Source organism: Rhea americana, unplaced genomic scaffold (genome assembly GCF_003343005.1).
Source record: "Rhea americana isolate MKP2758 unplaced genomic scaffold, rheAme1 scaffold_140, whole genome shotgun sequence".
NCBI classification, from domain to species: Eukaryota; Metazoa; Chordata; class Aves; order Rheiformes; family Rheidae; genus Rhea; species Rhea americana.
In genome coordinates, this window is record NW_028185484.1 from 1,213,672 (window position 1) to 1,233,173 (window position 19,502).

Below are 19,502 nucleotides of genomic sequence, written 5' to 3' on the forward strand. Positions count from 1 at the left end.
TTCTAGCCCTGCCTTYTCTGTTCGAGCTCAAGAGTTAGCCCAGGTTTAGGAGCTCTGTGCAGCAACTCCGTTTCCCTGTGCTGGTTTGGTGGAAAAGAAGGAGGGAGGAGAGCAAAAAAGAGAGAGAGACAGGCAGGAGCAAAAACAGGCTGGCAGGAGAAAGAGAGGAGGCAGAGCTCAGCTGCCCACGGCTGCCTCCAGCCCAGCCTTCCCCAAGTACAGCCTGGAGCAGCATCACCTGTGTTGAGTCAGCATCCCGGGTCAGTAAGAATGGTGGGGGAAGAGGAGGGATTCTCCTTAAAACAGAGATAGAAGGGGTTATCTTTGGGGAGAGGGTTGGAAATTACTGCAAATTCTCTGCCCAGCTAAGCAGAAGAGCACTCTGCAAGCAGAAGGCACTTGGGGGGGGGGGTGGACGTGTCACAGTTGTGCTGTCTCCTGCTCCTTGTTGCAGCTAGGACCCTCTTGGCATGTAGACACATGGGGGTGGGACAGCCTGGGGCTGGGGACACCCGTCATGCCTAGTGTGGGAATGGCAATGTGGGGCTACGTCCTTGGCTGGGGGGATGAGATGGGGCAGGGAGTGCTGTGCTGATTCTCTGCCTTGCAAAGAGTTAATCTGAAAAAAAGAAAATAAAAGACTCAAATCTCTTCTCTTTCTCTCCCCTCCTCACTCTCTTCCCTTTTTCCAGGTGTTGTTTATGGCCACAGGAGGGAGCTCAAATCCAGACATGGGAGGATTGGCTTGATTTCAGATCCAGAGCCTCTTAAAACTCTCAGTTTTCCGCTAAGCTGATCCCTGTTATGTCCAGGATCTGGCACCTGCTTGACATTTACTTTGAGTTCCAGAGGACCAGAGACCTAGGATGAGGAGCATTGGATCTGCCCTGAACCTGCTTTTGGTATCACCACTCTACTTTGTGTGGACCGTGGTTGCTCTGGACCTGGCACAAGCTCCCTGCACCACTTTGGTCCAGGGGAAATTCTTTGGGTATTTCTCCTCCTTTGCTGTCTTCCCACTGAACTCCTCTCTCTGCTCTTGGATTATCCAGAACCCTGACCCTCGGAGGTACACCTTGTACATGAAGATCCTGAAACCTACCAGCGTATGTGACCACCAGCACATCCGCACTTACCAGTTCGACTCCTTCCTGGAGTCCACCCGCACCTACCTGGGCATGGAGAGCTTTGACGATGTGTTGAAGCTCTGTGATGGGTCCACCCGATATGCCTTCCTCCAGTCCAACAAACAATTCCTCCAAATGAAACAGACTACGCCGCCGGGGGTGGAGAGTGGGCCTGTGCGATGGAAGCTCATGAAGGCTCAGGAGAGGGACTTCTCAGTGGAGTACCTCGTGGTGGGCAATAGGAACCCTAGCAAAGCYGCTTGTCAGATGCTCTGCAAGTGGCTGGATGCATGCCTGGCCATCAGCAGCAGCTCCCACCCATGTGGCATTATGCAGACTCCATGTTCTTGCTCAGGAGGTGAGGTCCTAGATCAGGCCAGCGAGATCCTGGGCCTCACAAAGAAGAAGGAGGATTGCTATAAGGATGGGATTTACCTGGAGAACTGCGTGAGCAGCCCAAAGGACAGCAGTGGAGTGGAGTCCCTGGGTAAGTGGAGTATGGCTACCTGCCTGAGGTATTTGGGAGGAAGGGCTAGTTCGTGTATCTCTYCCAGGTTCCACAGTGCCAGTCATTGTGGTATCTGAATCTACAGATGCCTGGCACGGAAATCTTATTTTCTAGTTGATAAGCAGGTCTGGTAACCCCTGGTGGCTCTTTATTAGCGTGTAACTGGAATGCAGAACACCTTCCGCGAACGTGTCCCAGATTGTTTCATTAGTTCCCAGAGCTGGTGCCTCATTTGTTTTATTTATCCTGCAGCCTCAGAGCTGCTGAGAKGAGAGTCGTAACCTAAAGACGAGCAGCTTTCCAACATAAAGATGTCCTAGAAGAKCCAGCATCCAAGTTACTTCCCAAGGCAGGTTGCACTCAGCAGCCGCCTCACCCCTTTTAATTCATGAGAAACACTTAACTCCCAGGTCCAATTCAAGCGAATGCTGATATAAAGGATGTTCATTTTGTGTTGGCCTCATTTTCCTTCTGGACACTTTCAAAAAAAAAAAAAAAAAAAAACAAACCCCACAAACAAACACACACACATACTCAAACTGAATGCCTTCTTTGCAACTCATTCCTCAGGTGTTTTATCAGCTCCTGTGTTTCATTTTCCTCGTGATCTTCAGTGAGTGTGGCATAGGCTGTACCTGCTGGGAGGCAATGGAAGGACCTGGGGAGGCAGAGGGGGCATGACAGAAAGGAGGAAGAATAAAGATGAGATGCTCCAGAGATCTGATCTCTGTGTGTGTCACAGCTGCTTAACCTTTTGGGGGATAGAGATATCCTTTGCAGTGATCTGAAGCAGGCTCTGTCAGTGGTATGGTGCCATGCAAAGTAGAAGGGAATTGGAGGGTCAAAAAGCGGAGACTATTTTAGTGCCTGTGTCAGATCCGCTCTGATATATTTATTCTAGGTTCCCGTCCCACCTGCCAGCAGGCAGGTTATGTAAAACGGAGGTGTGATACTAAATAGGAACCTGGCAGGAGCAGGGGGAGCCTCCAATTTTGGAAAGTTCAGAACCGCTCCTGAATTACACCGTAGGGTCTTCTCTCCTTGAAATGCTAAATTCGAATGTCCTCTGCCATCAGAAGAAAGTTTGTAGCCGACTGGTTCTGGGCTTGCTTTCCGCCTGGCGTTACCAGACACCCCCACTCAGAAGAGAACTTCTTTRCATTTCTGCGAGTGGAAAGAGGCCAGATCCACTTGCAATAGGAAGGAGGTTATCAGGCACAGGTCCAAGCTGTGCAGCGTGATTTTCTTGCAGACCTCGGTTTGGAGTTAGCTGAGCGATTAGTATATGATCAGGTATTAGTGCTTCCGTCAGTGCATTTGGGGGAGATTTTGTTTCTCACTGATCTGTGAATCAATATGTGAAGACACACAGCCGAGCCATAAATCCTGCAAATTAGGACTTCAGCAGAGCCTCTTTCCCTGGTTATGAGCCCACTGCAATATTCGCTCCTCAGATCTCAGATTTCTTTGCAATTCCCTCTCCTCCTCTGTGAACAGTTTGTGCAGAGTACTGTATGGCTGTCTCCTTGGAGTGATATGAGCTTCATAAGTCATGTGGCATGCTTTGTATTTGCTGATTGGATGATTTATGCATTCAACACAAGCAGCATGACCTTTTTCATTGCAATCAAAGGTGAAATTTTAAATAAGATTTTCAGCAAATCCTGGAACTTCAAGCTTAATGTTGGCTTTTGTAAAGATCTCTCCCAGTTCAGCTTGAGTGCTTGAATGTTCCCAGAAAATAAATATGAAAGAAGCTCAGAGGTGGCTGAACCAAAAATCTTTTTAGGTGTCAAATATTTGTAGAGAGTGAAGATTTTTTTTTGCTGGCTGCTCACATCTGCCCCATATTGAAGATGCAAAAATAGCATTTTCACTGGTGGAATGCCATCTACATGGAAACAACGCTCGCAAGGCGCCCGGCCTCTCCATGTGCTGCTCTGTCTGTCACTCTGTCTATTTTGATTTTTGCAAAGGCTTGATCAGGAAGATGGAGGCGAGATCCAATTTGGACACAGAACCAGTGATCTTTTAGCAGTATTTTGTGGGTGGAATATTCTGATGTGGTTCCCAAATTCCTAGCGCTGCTGGTGGTGGTTATTGCTGTTATTGTTGTTCTGATTGTATTTGTAACATTTTTTTTTCTGCAAACTTTGTTTTTTTTTCTGCTGCTTCCTGACTTATCTGTTGCTTCTGAGCCTGTCTCTTGACACTTTCATCTTCAAACATGTGTATGTGTGTGTTGTACTAGTCTAGTGTGATGAATTTTGAGGCAAGTAAAAAAAAAAATGCCAGATACTTAAATACCATCCCAAAATGTGGAGCCTGACCTTTCCTAATGTCTCTCTTCTACACCTGGGACATTTCTAAAGTGTGGGTGGATGTAAATTTACTAAAGCTACAATAAGGCACTGCTTTGGAAGGAGATGTGGTGTTTCTCTGGGAGCTGCTGTGGCTCATACGATATGTGATCTCCCTTTCAAAAGGTACAGTCCCCATGTTGGGTCATTGGTATCCTGAAGGATGGAGAATGCATGTGACTGCTGGCTGGATTAGATGGTTTCCTCTCCCTGCTCTCTGAAGTCACTCAAGAGCAGTCTGAAGTAGATCTGCTAGGCTTGATGTTGGTTTTCGTGGCTGAAGAACAGACCAGGAGATACAAGTTCTGCTACCGACCCAAGCCATTGCTCAGTCTCAAACACAAATTTCCCGGTCGTGGCTGAGAAATGGGTGGACTGACTTTATCACTCCAGAACTGCTGGGACAGTCAAGGAAATTCATGGCAGAAGGGTTAAACATTGCTGCAGGCTGAGGCATCCTGCTGCAGGGATGGCTAGGACAAACACAGCGATGGGAAGCTGTCAGCCCTGTCCTTCTCTGACCATACCTTCTGCTCTGCTCTATGCCTTATTTTTTTTTCCATTTATTTTTATTTCACAATGACAGGCCTCTCTGAGGAAGGAAAATTGCATGCCTGTGGGTGCATAGGACTGGAGCATGCTTATATAATCCCTTTTACCAATGACCACGTTCTGTGGTCATCATTTGTCATCATCATGGTCATCATCAATGGTACATCATTTGGGGGGATTTTTTTCCCCCTTGGATTTGCTCATTTGTTATCACTGCTGTGACACAAAGAAACCTCATTGCCAGTTTGATTTCACTCATGATCAATGAGTTTACACCTGGTACAGGTATATAGGAGCATCTGTGGTCATTCAGAGTGATCCTTAACAAAGTGACTCTGCCTTCATCCCCAAAGAGACTCCCTGTCTGAGATCTGTTGGCATGAAATTATTTATTTAACTAATCCTGAAGTTTTTTTCTTTTTTTTCTCCTACCTTTAACGAGACACCCCCTTCACACTCGTTCTCCCATGCAGACATTGCAGAGGTTACAGCAGGCAATGGCGGGGGTGGGAAAAATCTGTCAGGGTGCAGAGGCGGCAGAAGATATTTTGGTGTCTTGCTGCACACGGAGCTAGTCCTGATGATCAGCAGGATACACTTGGAAAAGTATTGGCAGCTGCAAACCACCTGCCATTTCTCCTGTCCTTGCTGCAGTTATCTCAATGTGCTGCACCRCAAAAGCTATAAACAGGGGGAAATTCTCTAGGGGAAGACTATTAAAGGGGAAAGATTTGGGACAGCATCAACTCCCCTTCCACTGATGCAAGSAAGGTAGGAAGAAGGCAGAAGCCAGCTGGATGTCTTGATGTTTAGGGGTTAATCCTCCCTTGGGAATGCAAGTTGGTATTCCTGGGATAGGTTCCCTTTCAGGCAAGAGGCAGGGGCTCTGGAAGGCTGCAGTTTGGTGAGCTTCCAGAAACAAGGGGGCCTGTAACATTCAGGAGAAATGAATGTCTGAAAATCCTGGTGGACCTTCAAAACATGAGCCGCCTTCCCTGTAAACAAAGCTGGGGCTTTAAAAGGAATTCTGATGTGACACTGTAACGAAAGGAGGTTAAGTGTGCGCTTAAGTGCTGTGCTGAGTTAGGCACTTAATGAATGACWAATTAGTTCTGTCTCAATGTAATCTGCTCCTGAAAGGCTGTTCTAGTACTCTTGCATTGGTGGCCTAGAAAGAYAACCAGCATGTACTAGTCCTTCCAGTCCTCATGAACCTTCTCCAGGGGATCCAAAATACTGAATGCAAATCAGGGTTAATTGTATGCCCCTGAAAGTTACTATTTGCTCACTAATAAAGTAGATGAAGAGTCACTTGTTTCAGGGCTGGAGGGACTTTTACAATGAGCAAGTCTGATCAGTTACGTAACTCTGCCAGAGAATTGCATCTATTCATTCAAGAAAAGAACTAAAAATTGTAATTGAAATGGAGCTTTATGGTTTTCAGAAAGCATTCAATTAGGATACTGCTACTCCTGAGTGCTGGGGAATTTCCTGCCTTTCTTGGTAAACTTTTCATTGGTTAGTTAAGCCCATTGCTCTGAACAAATACAGTCTTTCCTCCCTGACTCACAGTCCCTCACTTCACTTCTGCTTTTTAGTAGTGTTTCACCTTCCAACCCTGAAGTATTTTTATGCTTTTGTCTGCTAGATTAAGAAGTCGTCTAGCATCCATTCTCTACTATCCAGAGTGGTATTTATAGACCCATGAACTAGTTGCTTCTTAACCTTGGCTGCATTAAGTAGACTGAACTCCATAAATCTGTCACTACAGGACACATTCTCCAGATCTCAGGTTGTTCTTGGGAGCATTGTTCCATGCCTGGCCGGTTCAGTCAGACAGAATGTGATGTTTCCTTAGCAGATCTGAGCTTCTGCTTGGACTAGYGGCTGAGTGACCACTCAGGGGAGTCCCTGGTGTGGAAGAGGGGCCAGAGGCATGGGGTCAGGTGAATCAACCAGATTCCTCCTTGCTGCAGAAATTGCATTTTCTGGCATGACTTTACTTCCCATGAATCCCCACCRCCACCAGAGCAGAAATCGTTTGTTAAGTCATTCTCTGTGCTTGCGGTGAGCTTTAGTGACCAGAAGAGTTCAGGGACTGATGAAGACCTGTGAGTAATTGCTCAGAGGCAGGTTAGCAAGCATCTCTGTTGACTTCTTTAGCTCCTCTTTAGTACACACGGCTCTTTCCCTCGCTTCAGGAATCCCCCAGGTCCCAAGGACAGCTGTGCAAAAGGGAGCCTGGCTTAAGCTTCATTTCTGGAGTTGCAACCAAAAGGCAAAAGGAGTTGAATGGATTCAGTTTCTTTACCTCTCCTTCCTCCTGGTATAGACTTGTTGTGTGTACTTGGGGAAGGTGTGCTGTTTTCCAGCTCCTTGCTGTCCTGTCTGTATTTGCCCAGCTGTCTAGTCTGTACATCTATCAGAGTAGGGTTGTGATACAGTGAGAGACTGTCAGCAAAATGTGAGGCAAGGAGTAGCTGATTTCTGCTTTCAGGATGAGATTTTCCCATGCTGCCCTGCTAAAAGGATTGAGGATTTTAGCTAATATGTTCCCAGCTTAAGTCCAAGCCAGAGCAGCACTGAGCAAGAACTGACGCCGCTTCCAAGCTCCTGGAGGAGGAGACTTCCACCTTGCAAACGGGGAACCTTTCTCTCCTTCTCTCCAGCAAGGAATCTCCACTGRCTCCATACAACCAGCTCCTGAGGGGAAAGGCCATCATGCATGYGGTCACTGGGTGTTTTATGGGGCAGGGAAGTGTGGGTAACTCCTGCCTGGGAGCCGAGGAGGCAGGGATCCTGCACAAGCCCTGCCTCTCCCATTTCTTCACTCTGGGATCATTAAAGGCATTGCTGTTGGGTGTGGACACAAGATGTGCAAGGTCTTGCCTCTCTCCAGCAGCTAAGCAGAGAGTTCATGTTYCCATGCTGTTGTTTCAGTAATAAATACACTTGTTCATGTGTCAGTACGGAGGTGTCCTGTTTGAAAGATAGTGGGGGGAAAATGAGAAAAATAAAATGATCAGTTCCACTGTGAACTCCACAGCTTGTGGACATGATCACAATGCAGAAACATCAGCAATTACCCTCAAAATGCACCATTGTTGTTTCAGAGAGACTAAAGGTGGAATTTACATCCAGTTGCTGAGGGAGTTTTTCAAGCAACTACTCCCATTATTGCTATGAGGGGACTTTTATGTGTAATTTAATGAGTGGCAGCCTGGTGAAAGGCTCAGGCTTTCAGTTATGCATTCTTTATTTTTATTTTTAGTTCATCATTGTTTAGCATCCTTTCATGTYCAAGACCTATAGTAAATTTCCCAAAGAGTTCTGTGTGAGAACAGAGGGTCAAATTTAGATGCAGGGAGACCCAGAAACCAAAMTGAAAATCATCACATCTGCAGCACATCTTTACAGCTCTAACTCTTATCACATCAGAATGAAGATATTACTGTCTCTGAAGGAAGAATGCACAGAGCCATTTCTAGCCCTTTTCACCACCAACTCTAAGCATCTGATGTATTGAGATGATTGTAATAGGCTGCAAAACATCATCAACAAAAAAATAACATCTATTCTAGGGGAAAAGGGAGCTTTTCAGGTTCCTGAACACCCTCTGATGTACCTTATCTCTATGGATCTCATTGACACTGAAGTGTCTGCCTTGGTGGACCATGTCTGTCTTGATAAATCTAGCTCTCACTTTTCCTCCAGTTTTCCTCAAAAAGGAAGTTTCCCCTTTTACAATACTTGTTTTCTTTGTGCTGATGTAACTCCCAAAGTCTTCAGCTGAAGTCAGGACTTAGCAGGGGCTATACAGAGCCCAGTTGCTTAGAGATCCAGCAGACACTGGGCTGAGGAGGGGAGAAGGGTTGTGATCTTTGCATAACAGGCTGGGAATGAAGGTTCAGCAGGGTGGAGAGCCTGTCTGTGACTGAGACACAAAACCGAAAAGTGGATCTGCATGCTCCAGGTGACAGTGATCTTTTTCAATGGTAGGCAGAATGGTAGTTTACCCTGCTTCTTCCAGAGCTTCATTGTCATCTCTGCAACACATCCTTTGTCCTTTATTTTCCTGTCTCTACTGTGATATTCAGTGCAATCTTGCAACATAYACTGGTATTGGTTCTGGCTCCTGTGGGCCCATCATCCCCCAAGTCAACACCGAAGCACGCCTGGGCTAAATAGGTTGGAAAACTGTTTTTGGATTCTCAGCAGGTATTACTTAGTGTGTCCCTGTAATACATTAACCTGATGAGGATTCAGCATCTGTGTGTCCCTGGGATGGCTCTGTCAAAGTCACCTCCAGTTGTTGCCTCTCTGCATGGTACGCTGTCTCCTTGCACTTGCTGCAGCCAGCAATCTGATACCGTACAGCCGATATAAATATCCTACTTGTCAGCCTTCTGGCGGGGCAAGACAGGAAGGCTAGGAAGGGGCATCCGTTAGCATATCATCAGAATTGCAGATCTGYTGGATTTAAATATATATCTTTTTGTTCTCTGGCTCCAGTTTTGATAGTGCAATAATTGTCACACACCTCATTAAGCTGAATGCTYTCGGCGGGCTATGAGTTGTCCATGCAGTCAAAAGAACAGCTACTAGCTTGGGATATTCCCAGTACTAGGAAGTAATAAAGAAGGGAAGGGACCTGAAGTGGTGAGAGCTGCAGCTCCTGGCTCCTGACCCAACTGCACCGCCCTAGTGGGGCAGTCGCTCTGTCCCGTCATTGCTGGAGTAGTTTGAGCTGTGCTCACGCTGCAATATGTGGGCTGTGATCTGTACAAACACCAGCAGCAACGGGGGAGAGAGACGTAGAGAGAGCCTGGTGCTGATTCCTCAAGCTGAAATGCTGTAACAGCTTGTGTGTATGGAGAAGATAAGGCAGTGGACACGTGCATGTAAAAAGTGTGGTAGTGTCCCAAAATGCAGGCTGAAAGGATTGTCAAATGGAAGGCAGTCCGACCCTTCCCTGTGTCCTGTGGCAGGACCAAAATTACTGGTGCAGGTCCTTGGCTTTGTAATCTTGCCTGGGCTGAAGAAAAAGATGCCCTGGTCTCTGCTAGGTTGGATGTTTATCTTTTTACTGGAGGGAAGTTGGCACTTTCCTTCTCGCTAGTTTTTTTGTCTGTTTGATTGTTTTTGACYATCATTATGCTGAGGATGCCCAAACCAGAAGATGGTGAAGTTCTGTAAAACGTACTGAAAACAGGAGAAACAGCTAAGAGCATGAGAACTTTTCTCCACTTGGTTTCACTGGTCTCACTCTTGAATCCAAAGGCTGGTTCTTCTGAASGGCAGAGATGTGGATTACGGGTCCCGAGGCTGTTGTTGAGACCTACACAGAGTCTCTGCTTCAGGATTTACTCAGCCCACTGGAGGCTGGGACGTGATATGGGATGCAATGATTTCCCGTGTCTTCCCGTGTCTCCTGCTACCCCTGACTAAACGTAGAGCTATGAAGATCATTATTCAGTCACCTCTGCATGCTTAAACTTTGTATATAGACCTGTGGTCTATACACAAAGAGGCAAGAGGACAAGAGGCAGTGGGTACAAACTGAGACACAGGAAGTCTACCTGAATATAAGGAAGAACTTCTTCACTGAGAGAGTGACAGAGCACTGGGACAGGCTGCACAGAGAGGTTATGAAGTCTCCTTCTCTGGAGATATTCAAACCCCACCTGGATGCAATCCTGTCTAACATGCTCTAGGTGAGCCTGCTTGAGCAGGGGGGTTGGACTAGATGATCTCCAGAGATCCCTTCCTATCTCAACCCTTCTGTGATTCTGTGATTGTGTGTGCTACTATACATGACTCCTGGATGAAGTCAAGTTTCAGTTTTGGTGTCTTCTTCCCACAGTTTGAGTCTACTGGCCATTTTCAATCAGACTTACTGGTCTGACCAAGATCATGAAGAGAATCCCATTTCTACCAGTTCTATGGCAAAAGACAGCGGTGTTGAGGAGAGACATTGTATTGCATGTTCTGTAGGAAAGGCAGTTTGAGTTCAGCTTGACCATCAGAGAATTCCATGAGGGCTCATCCTAGAGCCATATGGGGAAGGAAGCTTCTTTATTAGCTCTGTTGTTGCTCATGGAACTTCTTGACTTTAAAGTTAGTGCCATGAGGGGTAGCGAGGTTCAAACGTGTGGATGCTGTGCGTGGGTATCAATCTACAGGAAAAATATGACAATAGCCCTGCTGCAGGGAGATGCCAGGAGAAAGAGAACCCAATCCCCATGACCTATTCTCATCCTCATAGACCAGCACCGGCAGCATTGGTACCAATTTTGTTCCAGATGTGTATTAACCCAAGACTGAAACTAAGTTCCCTTGAAACACTGGGTTAGGTGATTTCTGTAGAACTAGATCAAGGAGATGTCTGAACTAGATTTCCAGTTGTGGCCATCTGCTTGATAAGGCATCACTACCACGCCCAGCCAGCAAAGCATTAGTGCCAGACACACTATTTACAGCTGGGCTCACTTGGCATTTTGCTTTTGTCTTGCTTGCATCGAGTCAGTCAAAGGAACTTGAATAAAAGTGACTAAAGACAAACAATTAATTTCTGCCCATAAAAATCTTTCCTTTTTCATACTCCTTCCTCCTCCTTTGTTTAGTTTGTTTTGTGTTTTTGTTTTCATGTCCGGAATTAGAAACCTTCCTGTAGTGCTGGGYATGGACACTTCTTGGTAAGAACTGCTCTTACCAGGGCTATGGGGGCTTCCAACAGGAACAGAACTTGTTTTAGGGAGCTCTGCTGGGTTTGGAGTGATTCTTTATCTCAGGAGCAGCCCCACCTATTATACTTGTGGATGCTACATGAAGCTGTGGAGAGTCAGATCCAACAGCAGCACAAGGCAGGTGTAATTCAGCCTGCAGAGCAGGTGTTTGCAGTGTTTTCATCATGTCCCAGCAGTATGGCATCTAAACCCTGATGACCATCTTCCTTGGAAGAGATGAGCTGTTCAGCCTTGTTAACCTCCCCAGCCTCTCCTGTCTTATGTTCAGTTGTTAAATTTGGGGAGCAGCTCCTTTTTTAATTGGCCTGAAATTTCAGAAAGTTAGAGAGGTCACCACCACCCCCAGCTACCCCACATTAAGCTCTGCCAAGATTAGCTGACGATGGTGTGACTCAAAAGTTACACAATGCTAGTAACAGGAGGGCAGACAATAAGCAGCAGAGCAGTTGCTCAGAAAGATGTCTGGCTTACCTGGGAGGGTAACTTACTGAAGAAGAAAAGAGGCAGGGAAGAGAATGGTCCCTAAGTAACTGTAGAGGAGTATTTAAGGAGATTGCATTTCATGGTTCTATGCTTCTGGGACATAGAGGAGTTTGGAAGGCTCCTTCAGGGACCTCAACCACCTGCCTCTGTGGACATGCCATAGTTGAAGAATCATTATGGAGAACAAAGCTCCTCCAGGGAGAACAGCAACAGATCTCTGAAAGCTGTCAGCACAGAGATGACTTCTTACTCCAGAAGCTTAGCAGCTCTTCCACGCCTAGTTTTGCTCTGTGCACAGTCCCTTTCCTCCCGTTCACCCCAGTGGCTCTGCCCCATGCAATACCACTATGCACTCAAAGAAATGTTCTTTTTAATATTTCAGTAGGAAAATGCAAAAATATATATATATATATAAAAGGTGATTGGGAGATCCAGAGGCCACAGTGAGGAAACACAAATGGTATRGCTGGCTTCCCYTTGGTTTTCTGAGAGCATGTGTTGCCTGGGGAGAGGAGGGAGCTGAGGAGGCAGCAGCAGGCAAGCCTGTATCCCTCTTTCAAGACACATCCATCAGSCTGAAGTGTGCCCAGGCCTGAGAGCCTGTGACTTGACTGTGTTCTGCTGATCTGGTGCKGGAGATGTGGCCACGCTCCTTGTCACTAGAAATGCAAGATCTCACACCTCCTGTTGTCCCCGGCCCCTTTACGCTTAAGAGTCAGACTGCACACATCTATCTGTGCATGCAGAGATGCAAAACTGCTAGAACAAGAGGCAGACTCAAGCTTAAACCTTTCTATGCCAGGCGGCAGCAGTAGGAGTGGGGCAGGGAGGGATGTGATGAAGGTAATATGGGACTTGTATTTCACCTCTTGGTTTGCTGAAAGCCCCCTGAGGACTAATTGACTCACTTTCCAGATAGGCCTCATGGTGCGTTTCAGAAGATGTTGGTTTTGTTTGTACTTCTGGGATCCTTCTCAGAAGAAAAGCACAATTTTTATTAGTACCCAGAGAGCCAAAGCAAACTGATGGGTTGGTCTACCATGCCTTGATGGTTCGATTGGAGATGGTGACCTGTGTAGCCTGGTGCTTGTATGGGACAGCAGGTGCTGCTCAGGGGTTGTTAGACACAGAGAGAGATGTGGAAAGGGGCATGGGGAAAGAAGCATGTACAGCTGCACAGATGACTGCAAAAAAAAAGCRTGTGCAAGCGCATCTTCGCATATGGGTACACGTACTTGTTCCTTGCCTCTGCCATGCAAAGCCCTCTCTTTCTTTCTGTCCTAGGGGATGTTTCTCATTAAAGCAAGACCCTTTGTGGTGCTTTTTTGGAGTAAAGTCACTGTAAAGTGGGTGTTGGGAAGTAGATTCTCAGTGATCCTTTAGCAATGTCAGAGTGGCCCCAAAGCAGCTGCCAATTGTGGCTGTTCTACTTTCTCAGGCCCACTGCATTGAGAAAGTCCCAATTTCAAAATGCAACACTGCCAAAAATGACAGYTTAGGCTTCATCACATTTTAATTAAAACTTTACCCATTCCTTTTTGCCCCTGCTTCTTTCTTCCATACCTTTCTCCACCCTGTCCCTCTTGCCATGAAAGAACATCTAACATCAGCAGGGGAAAATGTACTCATTCAGCAATTAAATAATAGAACGTTCTGTTGGCAAAATGAACTATTGCCTGCCTTTCCCGTGCTTTTTTTTTTCCCCTCCTCCTTTTCCTCTCTTCTTTCTTCTTCCCTCTGGTGAGATAAGGCTGCCATTCTTGAAAGCCATTTTAAATATTCATGTTTTAATTAACAGACTTTATTGCATGAACTCTATGTAAGATAATAAAAAGACCGCCTAAGGCACAACACATTTTTTTTTGTTTGTTCTTGAAAGGGGACTTGGAAGTAGAAAGTCTAATACATTTCCTCAACAAACATTTGAAAGATACACAGAAACGACAACCGTGGGTTGCTTTACCAGCGCGCCCTCCCATAACCCATGCATTCCCGTCTATCTCTTTGCAATACGTCTCTATCAGTATGGAGCAGAGTATAAACCCACAAGGCTTTTGGGCTGGTTCCTCTGGACATATGCTAGGCTCTGCACTGGGCAGCRCAGAGCAGGCGACTGCATCAAGAGGACGTTTGGGCTGAGCTGGGAGCAGAGCTAAGGCAAGAAAGGACGCTTTGGGGTAATGAATGTTTGGGACTGAATAAACTCTTTTGCTTAACCTAGAAACTGAATGCTTTGCTATGTGTTTGGATGATTTTTTCAAAGTAAAATAGAAAGAATGTCTGAAGCAATCCCCCTCCCCAATATTTGTGGGTTGAAAAACCCAAATATTGACCGTACATTTCTGCAATGGATTTTGCTTTTATTTAAGATAAACAAGTTGACAGAACGCATGAATTTGTGAAACATCTGGTATTGTCAGTTAAGTATTTTTTTTTTTTTTGCCAAAAAAGAAGAAAAACAGTGTTAGATGAAACTTACTTCTATGTGGGTGTTTTCTTATGGTGCAGCACGCTGACATTAATTATATATTCTGAGTGTGTCATCCGTGTTTCTCAAAATGAGCCTCTGCCCCCAGTTTAGCTGTGGACTTGTGCTGGTGGGGTGGCCCGACGGATGCTGTGCTGGAGCATCAAAGCCTGTGCCATATTCCTGCATCTTCTCATGACCTTGAAGAAGTCATTTTGTGTACTTACACTGATTTTTATACCCCCCCTTTTTAATATATTTTTATTTATGTATTTATTTGTTTGTTTATTTAGACTCAGATTTTGAGAGAAATTGGTAGTTTCTTAGGAAACACATGTACAGCACCTAGCACCAGAATGTCCTGATGTCTGGTGATAGCTTAGACTGAATATAAATAATTATACTACAGCAAGTCTAACTGTAGGACTACTACTCTTTCAGAAAAAAAAGATAATCTCTTACAGGTCCAGAGAAAACATATTTAATTACTTAATGCAGATATTCAGTGCTTTAATAGTAAACTATATTGTTTCCTGAGGACAGCGCTGTCTATCACACAGCTTATTCTGTTCGCTTTTTGCCTAACACTGATTTTTTTCATTCTGAGTGCTGAGCCGAGGAAGGACCAGAGTTCATCAGCTGCAGGGAGGCAAAGATGGGTCACTCTGCCGTGTTAGGTGGAGCATATCTGGATTKACATCAGAGTAAACAAGCACATGGGCAGGTAGGTCTTAATAACAGATCATTCAGGAGAGAAGTCACTTTCTCTCATCTGAAGGTGCTGTCAACTCYGTGATGCCCCAAGTATGGGGGTGAAAATATTGGACTGTTCTTGCTCATATACTACCCAGTGCCAGATGGGGCATGTGCTACACTCTTGGGGCAATTCAGCAGATTGCTAGGATSAGTGGTTTATCATCACTTCATATACTCTGGTATGATTTCCTCAATATCAGTGGAGCTGAAAGAGGTTTAAAAAAGTTTAAGGGACACCGAGCAGATGGAGGGCCCAGAAAGAATGGCTCCACAGTGAACATTCTTGTTCAGTTCTTGCAAAACTTTACTGAGAGTAGCACAAGAGGAGGGAAAATCCCAATTTGACCTGATCATGGAATGACAGGAATTCATTCACTGGCACGTATGTCTTAGGGTGTGCTGTTCTCAAAGCACAGCATGATCATTATATCTAGGACACCAAAATCAGCAGCTGGTTTGATGACCTCTTAAAAGCACAAGCCTTGGCTTTCAGAACTATTTTAAATTATCTATCTGATTGAGGGACAAGTGATTGATTTACAGGGCTCTGGAGAGGCTCACAGCAGAGGATCTCAGCTCTTGTCATCCTGTGTGTTTGGTGACTAACTCAGSCTGTCCCCAGTGCAGACATCCACATCTCAGCCCCTCACCCTGAGCTCCCTACTGAGTTGACAAAAAGCTGCTGGGGGGAGGGGAGAAGTTAGGGCAGGGTTTATCCCATCCCAAACAAGGCAACAGAGGGAAGGAGTCTGAGTGTTCAGCAAAGGAACTGGACAACTGATTTGGAGGAAGAGTGATGGATATGGGGAAACAAGGTAACATCTCAGCTCGTGTGCAGCTTTGCCACTGGCCATAACTAAAGTGGTTGTCTCTGGGCTGAAATGAGATTCTGGGCTCAGTCCTGATCTGAGTCCATCCCGAGCAAAAGCCACCTGCCCTCACTGGCTGAACTGCTCTCCATCCCCTCACCAGGAAAGGTGTTTCTGGATCTATCTCAAAGGGCTAGAGCACAGGGACGTTGCAGGGAGGATATTAGCAGAGACAGTGCATCCTGGAGTAGTCCTCCTACTGAAACTATTCTTCTCTCCATCATGAGAAGAAATAAAGAAATCACTCAGAGGAATTATAATAAACAAAGATGCTCCCAGGAAATCTAAGCAGCTAAGACTCTTTGGGAAATGTCCTATTCYATGGTCACTGAGTTTTGCTGTTGCACTATCCTCAGAAACTCTTCAAATTGTCCTTCTGTTTGCCTCATCTTCTTGATTATGCCTGTTCCTGCTCAGAGACTGCCTTCCCCACTCTCTGATTTTTCTCTRCTTTTCTAGCATGGCCATATTCATATTATTAAAAGGATGCCAAGAGAAAAAGTCCTTGACCTTCCCAACCCCTCACATGCCCATCTTCATTTGAATCTGGACATGAAATCTGGATGATGAGACATTATGGACTTCAACCTCTTCAYCAGCTTTGCACTAGGAGAGGTAGACACAACTCTTTGGTGCTTGTGTTTTGCAGGAGTCTGGAGCATGGGCTGATCAGCTGAGCATGGTGCAAACATCACACTCCTGATGGCAGTGTGGCCTGCAGCCTCCAGCTGAGAGGCTACCCCGAGACCAAGGCTGAATGTGGCCAGGTTGCAGTTTGTGTGTTGGGCTCTCTTAGGCTGTGGCTTCCACAGCCGTCAAACTTTCTGAGTTGCCYTTCCTCTTTGCTCAACTCTGTTCTGCTGCCGTTTCCTCAGCAGTGCTGGCATGACCGCATGTGCAACCACCTGCAAAATGGACTGGGGAACTGWCCCAGCTTAGAAAGAAAAATAAAATAGATATTTTTAATTGCTCTCATAGGCTGATTTGCTGCTTGGACCTACAGACAGCCATGCTGTCGCAGCTGAGGTGGTGATGTGAGATGGGATGATTGCCTGGGGTAGGAGTGAAAGCTTGCACAACAGCTAAAAGCACGCACATGGTGCCGTATCCTTCGATGTGTTTCTGAGATCTGTGTGAGCCAGCCTAATCACAGACTGCCCTGAAGGGGGTGATYTGGCCCCCTCTCCTCTCTCTGACTGTGTTCCTACCTTCTGCCCTGCACCTGCATCAGAGATACTGCAACTGTTGGCGAGTGGCTCTGCTCGCTGATCCAGCTGAAACACATTTTTAAGAAAAAAATAGGATTAGTTTTCAGATAGATCCACAAGGTGGCCCAATTCACTATGCCGCTGCCCCAGATGTCAGAAAAGRGTGGCAGGGACACGCAGTACTGTGTCTTTTGGCCACAGTCTGTCTTTAGATCCAGTTAAATTGCTTGAAAAATCCACCCCTCRGCTTTACCCTGGTGTCTGAGTCACCAGTGATTCCTTTTGTTTGCATTTAGTGTAGATCTTGTTAAATGACTCTTTCATTCCTCTAATTAAATGTAAATGAAGAGTGGATCATTAAACAGAGATACAGGAGCTGGTGCTAGTTGCTCTCTGAACAAAGCAGATTTCAGCTGGAAGAGGAAAGTTAAGATTACCAAGTTCTCCTGTCCCGCTCTTACATCAGGTCTCTCCCTTCTCTAAAATACATGGTTTCCATTCCAAAGAAGTTTCACTGCTTTTTCCCTGCTGAAGGCCTCGTTCTGCAGGTGTGCAAGGGACTTACTGGTGACAATGGGATGGGGTCAGGCCAGAAGCAGTGAACCAAATCTGACTGTCTTCCCTTTGCTTTGTAAGCATGGATATGGCCCAGTCCTTCTGCCTGAGTCCCGCAGATTGCTCCTCTTCGATACAAGATACTTGAGGGGGATGCAAGCAACTTGGTTAGAAGCCTCCCTGCAGCCCACTGACCTGTATTACACTATGTATTACGTTCTGTCAGGTACATTGGTTTCAGGGTGTCCTGCTTTCTGGTTTCGGGTGGTTGGGGCCCCAGCAGAGCCGTCCTGTCTAGGATAGAGGCGGGGGTTAAGCATAGCTTTGCTGGAGCCTGTCGCTAATGCAACGTGCTTGGCAGTGTGGTGACGCGGCCGCTCAGCATGGCTGGATCTGTGGGCGACAGGAACAGATGGCATATGCTCTGCTGAAAGCAAAGCTCTCCCGTCGCTCACAGTGTAAGCGACGTTTTCTTTCCTGCAGGCCTTAAATCTGTCCCTGGCGCGTCACTCTTGGCCACCTTTGGGCATTTAAGGGCAGGTTTTTCTCGAGTGTGTTGATCACTGCTGTGAAATGGGGGCTGCAAGGGGGTGGCTGGAGGGTTTCTATGGGATGCTTTTCCAGAGCTAAGTGGATATTTTGCATGAGCRTGGGTAACCTGGCTTCAAACATCCTCTGACCTCAAGGATCTAAACTTGGCAGATGGCCACTCAGTCTGTGACAGCCTGCAAGGTCTCAACCTCCAGGTCACCTGGGAGTAGTCAGAGTTTGGAGGCCATTTAAAGAAGTATGTTTGACTTTCTATCATTGTGAGGGCTCTAGAGGATGCATGCAGGTCTCCAAAGCGTGAAGACATAGGGAAAGGGCAGATAACACGTGAAAGCCTTGCAGAAGCAGTCTGTGCTCGGCAGAGCACAGTGGTGTGCAGGTGGTACATAGAGCCAGGATGCAGAAAAGGGGCTGAGGTGCTGGACCAGTGAGTAAGAACCAGGTCTGAAGCTGTGTGTTCATTTTGGGAGTCATCCTGCAAAGGCTGAGGACAACCAGAAGGGACCAAACTTCTTTTATGACCAGTTTTAGTCAGTTTGATTGTGGGGTCTCACTAAGAGGAACAGTTTCGGCTTCCTGAGTGCCACATCTCAACCTAGGATGGAGGATCCTCCCAGCTGGGAAAGGAATATTTGCCACATTCAGTAATCAAAGTAGGAAAAAATCCCAGATTCTTGAAATTATGTCCCCCTAGATTGTGTTCTCAGCATCCTGAGACACCACAAATCCTCCCTGCTAAAAGCCTGCTCCTTTGCTGCAACCATAGGGTTTCCTGGCTTGGAGGGTGAGCTCAGGTCATCAGGAAGGGACTGGCTGGTTAGATTTCTTTTTCTTCACGAGATATGTTGAATGGGAGCGTGTACTTGTTTCCCCTTGTCTTTCTCGTGCTACGCGCAGGCCTGAAGGGGTCCCTGCCTTTGTGTCCTCATATGGCCTTGTGGAATATTTCTCAGTGCAAATGACGAGCCCAGGGAAGCTCTGCGGTGCCAGGGAGAGCTCTCCCTGCTTCCAWCCTGGAGGGTAACGAAGGAAAAGCAGTTGACCTTTTTTTCCGCTCGGCTGTGCTGCACTCATCAAAGCAGATGCTGCGCTGAGTCCGGGAGACACAGGCAACCAGTAGCTGAGTACTGGAATCACAGGACTGCAAAAGCCGCCTCTTCAGGGCCTCCACTGGTGGATCCTGGCATTGTCCTCCTGCAAAGGTCCACCTGGACTTCATCCCATGCAGTGCCTCTTCCCCGCTCCGCTCCGCTCGCAACAGAGACTCCGGGGAAGGAGCTATGCAAGCCTCTGCTCTACTCTGTCACTGATGCTCTGTGCCT

At 46.5% G+C, this 19,502-nt stretch overlaps 1 protein-coding gene across 2 annotated transcripts in view; it reads left to right on the top strand.

Moving 5' to 3' along the window:
• Positions 1–866: 866 nt before the first annotated feature.
• ADGRB1 (adhesion G protein-coupled receptor B1) overlaps positions 867–19,502 on the top strand; it is a 201,995-nt gene continuing 183,359 nt past the window's right edge. For both annotated transcript variants that reach the window (XM_085298728.1, XM_085298729.1), the window contains exon 1: positions 867–1,614. In XM_085298728.1, coding sequence (XP_085154854.1) covers positions 867–1,614 — 748 coding nt within the window. The remainder of the gene's footprint in view (positions 1,615–19,502) is intronic.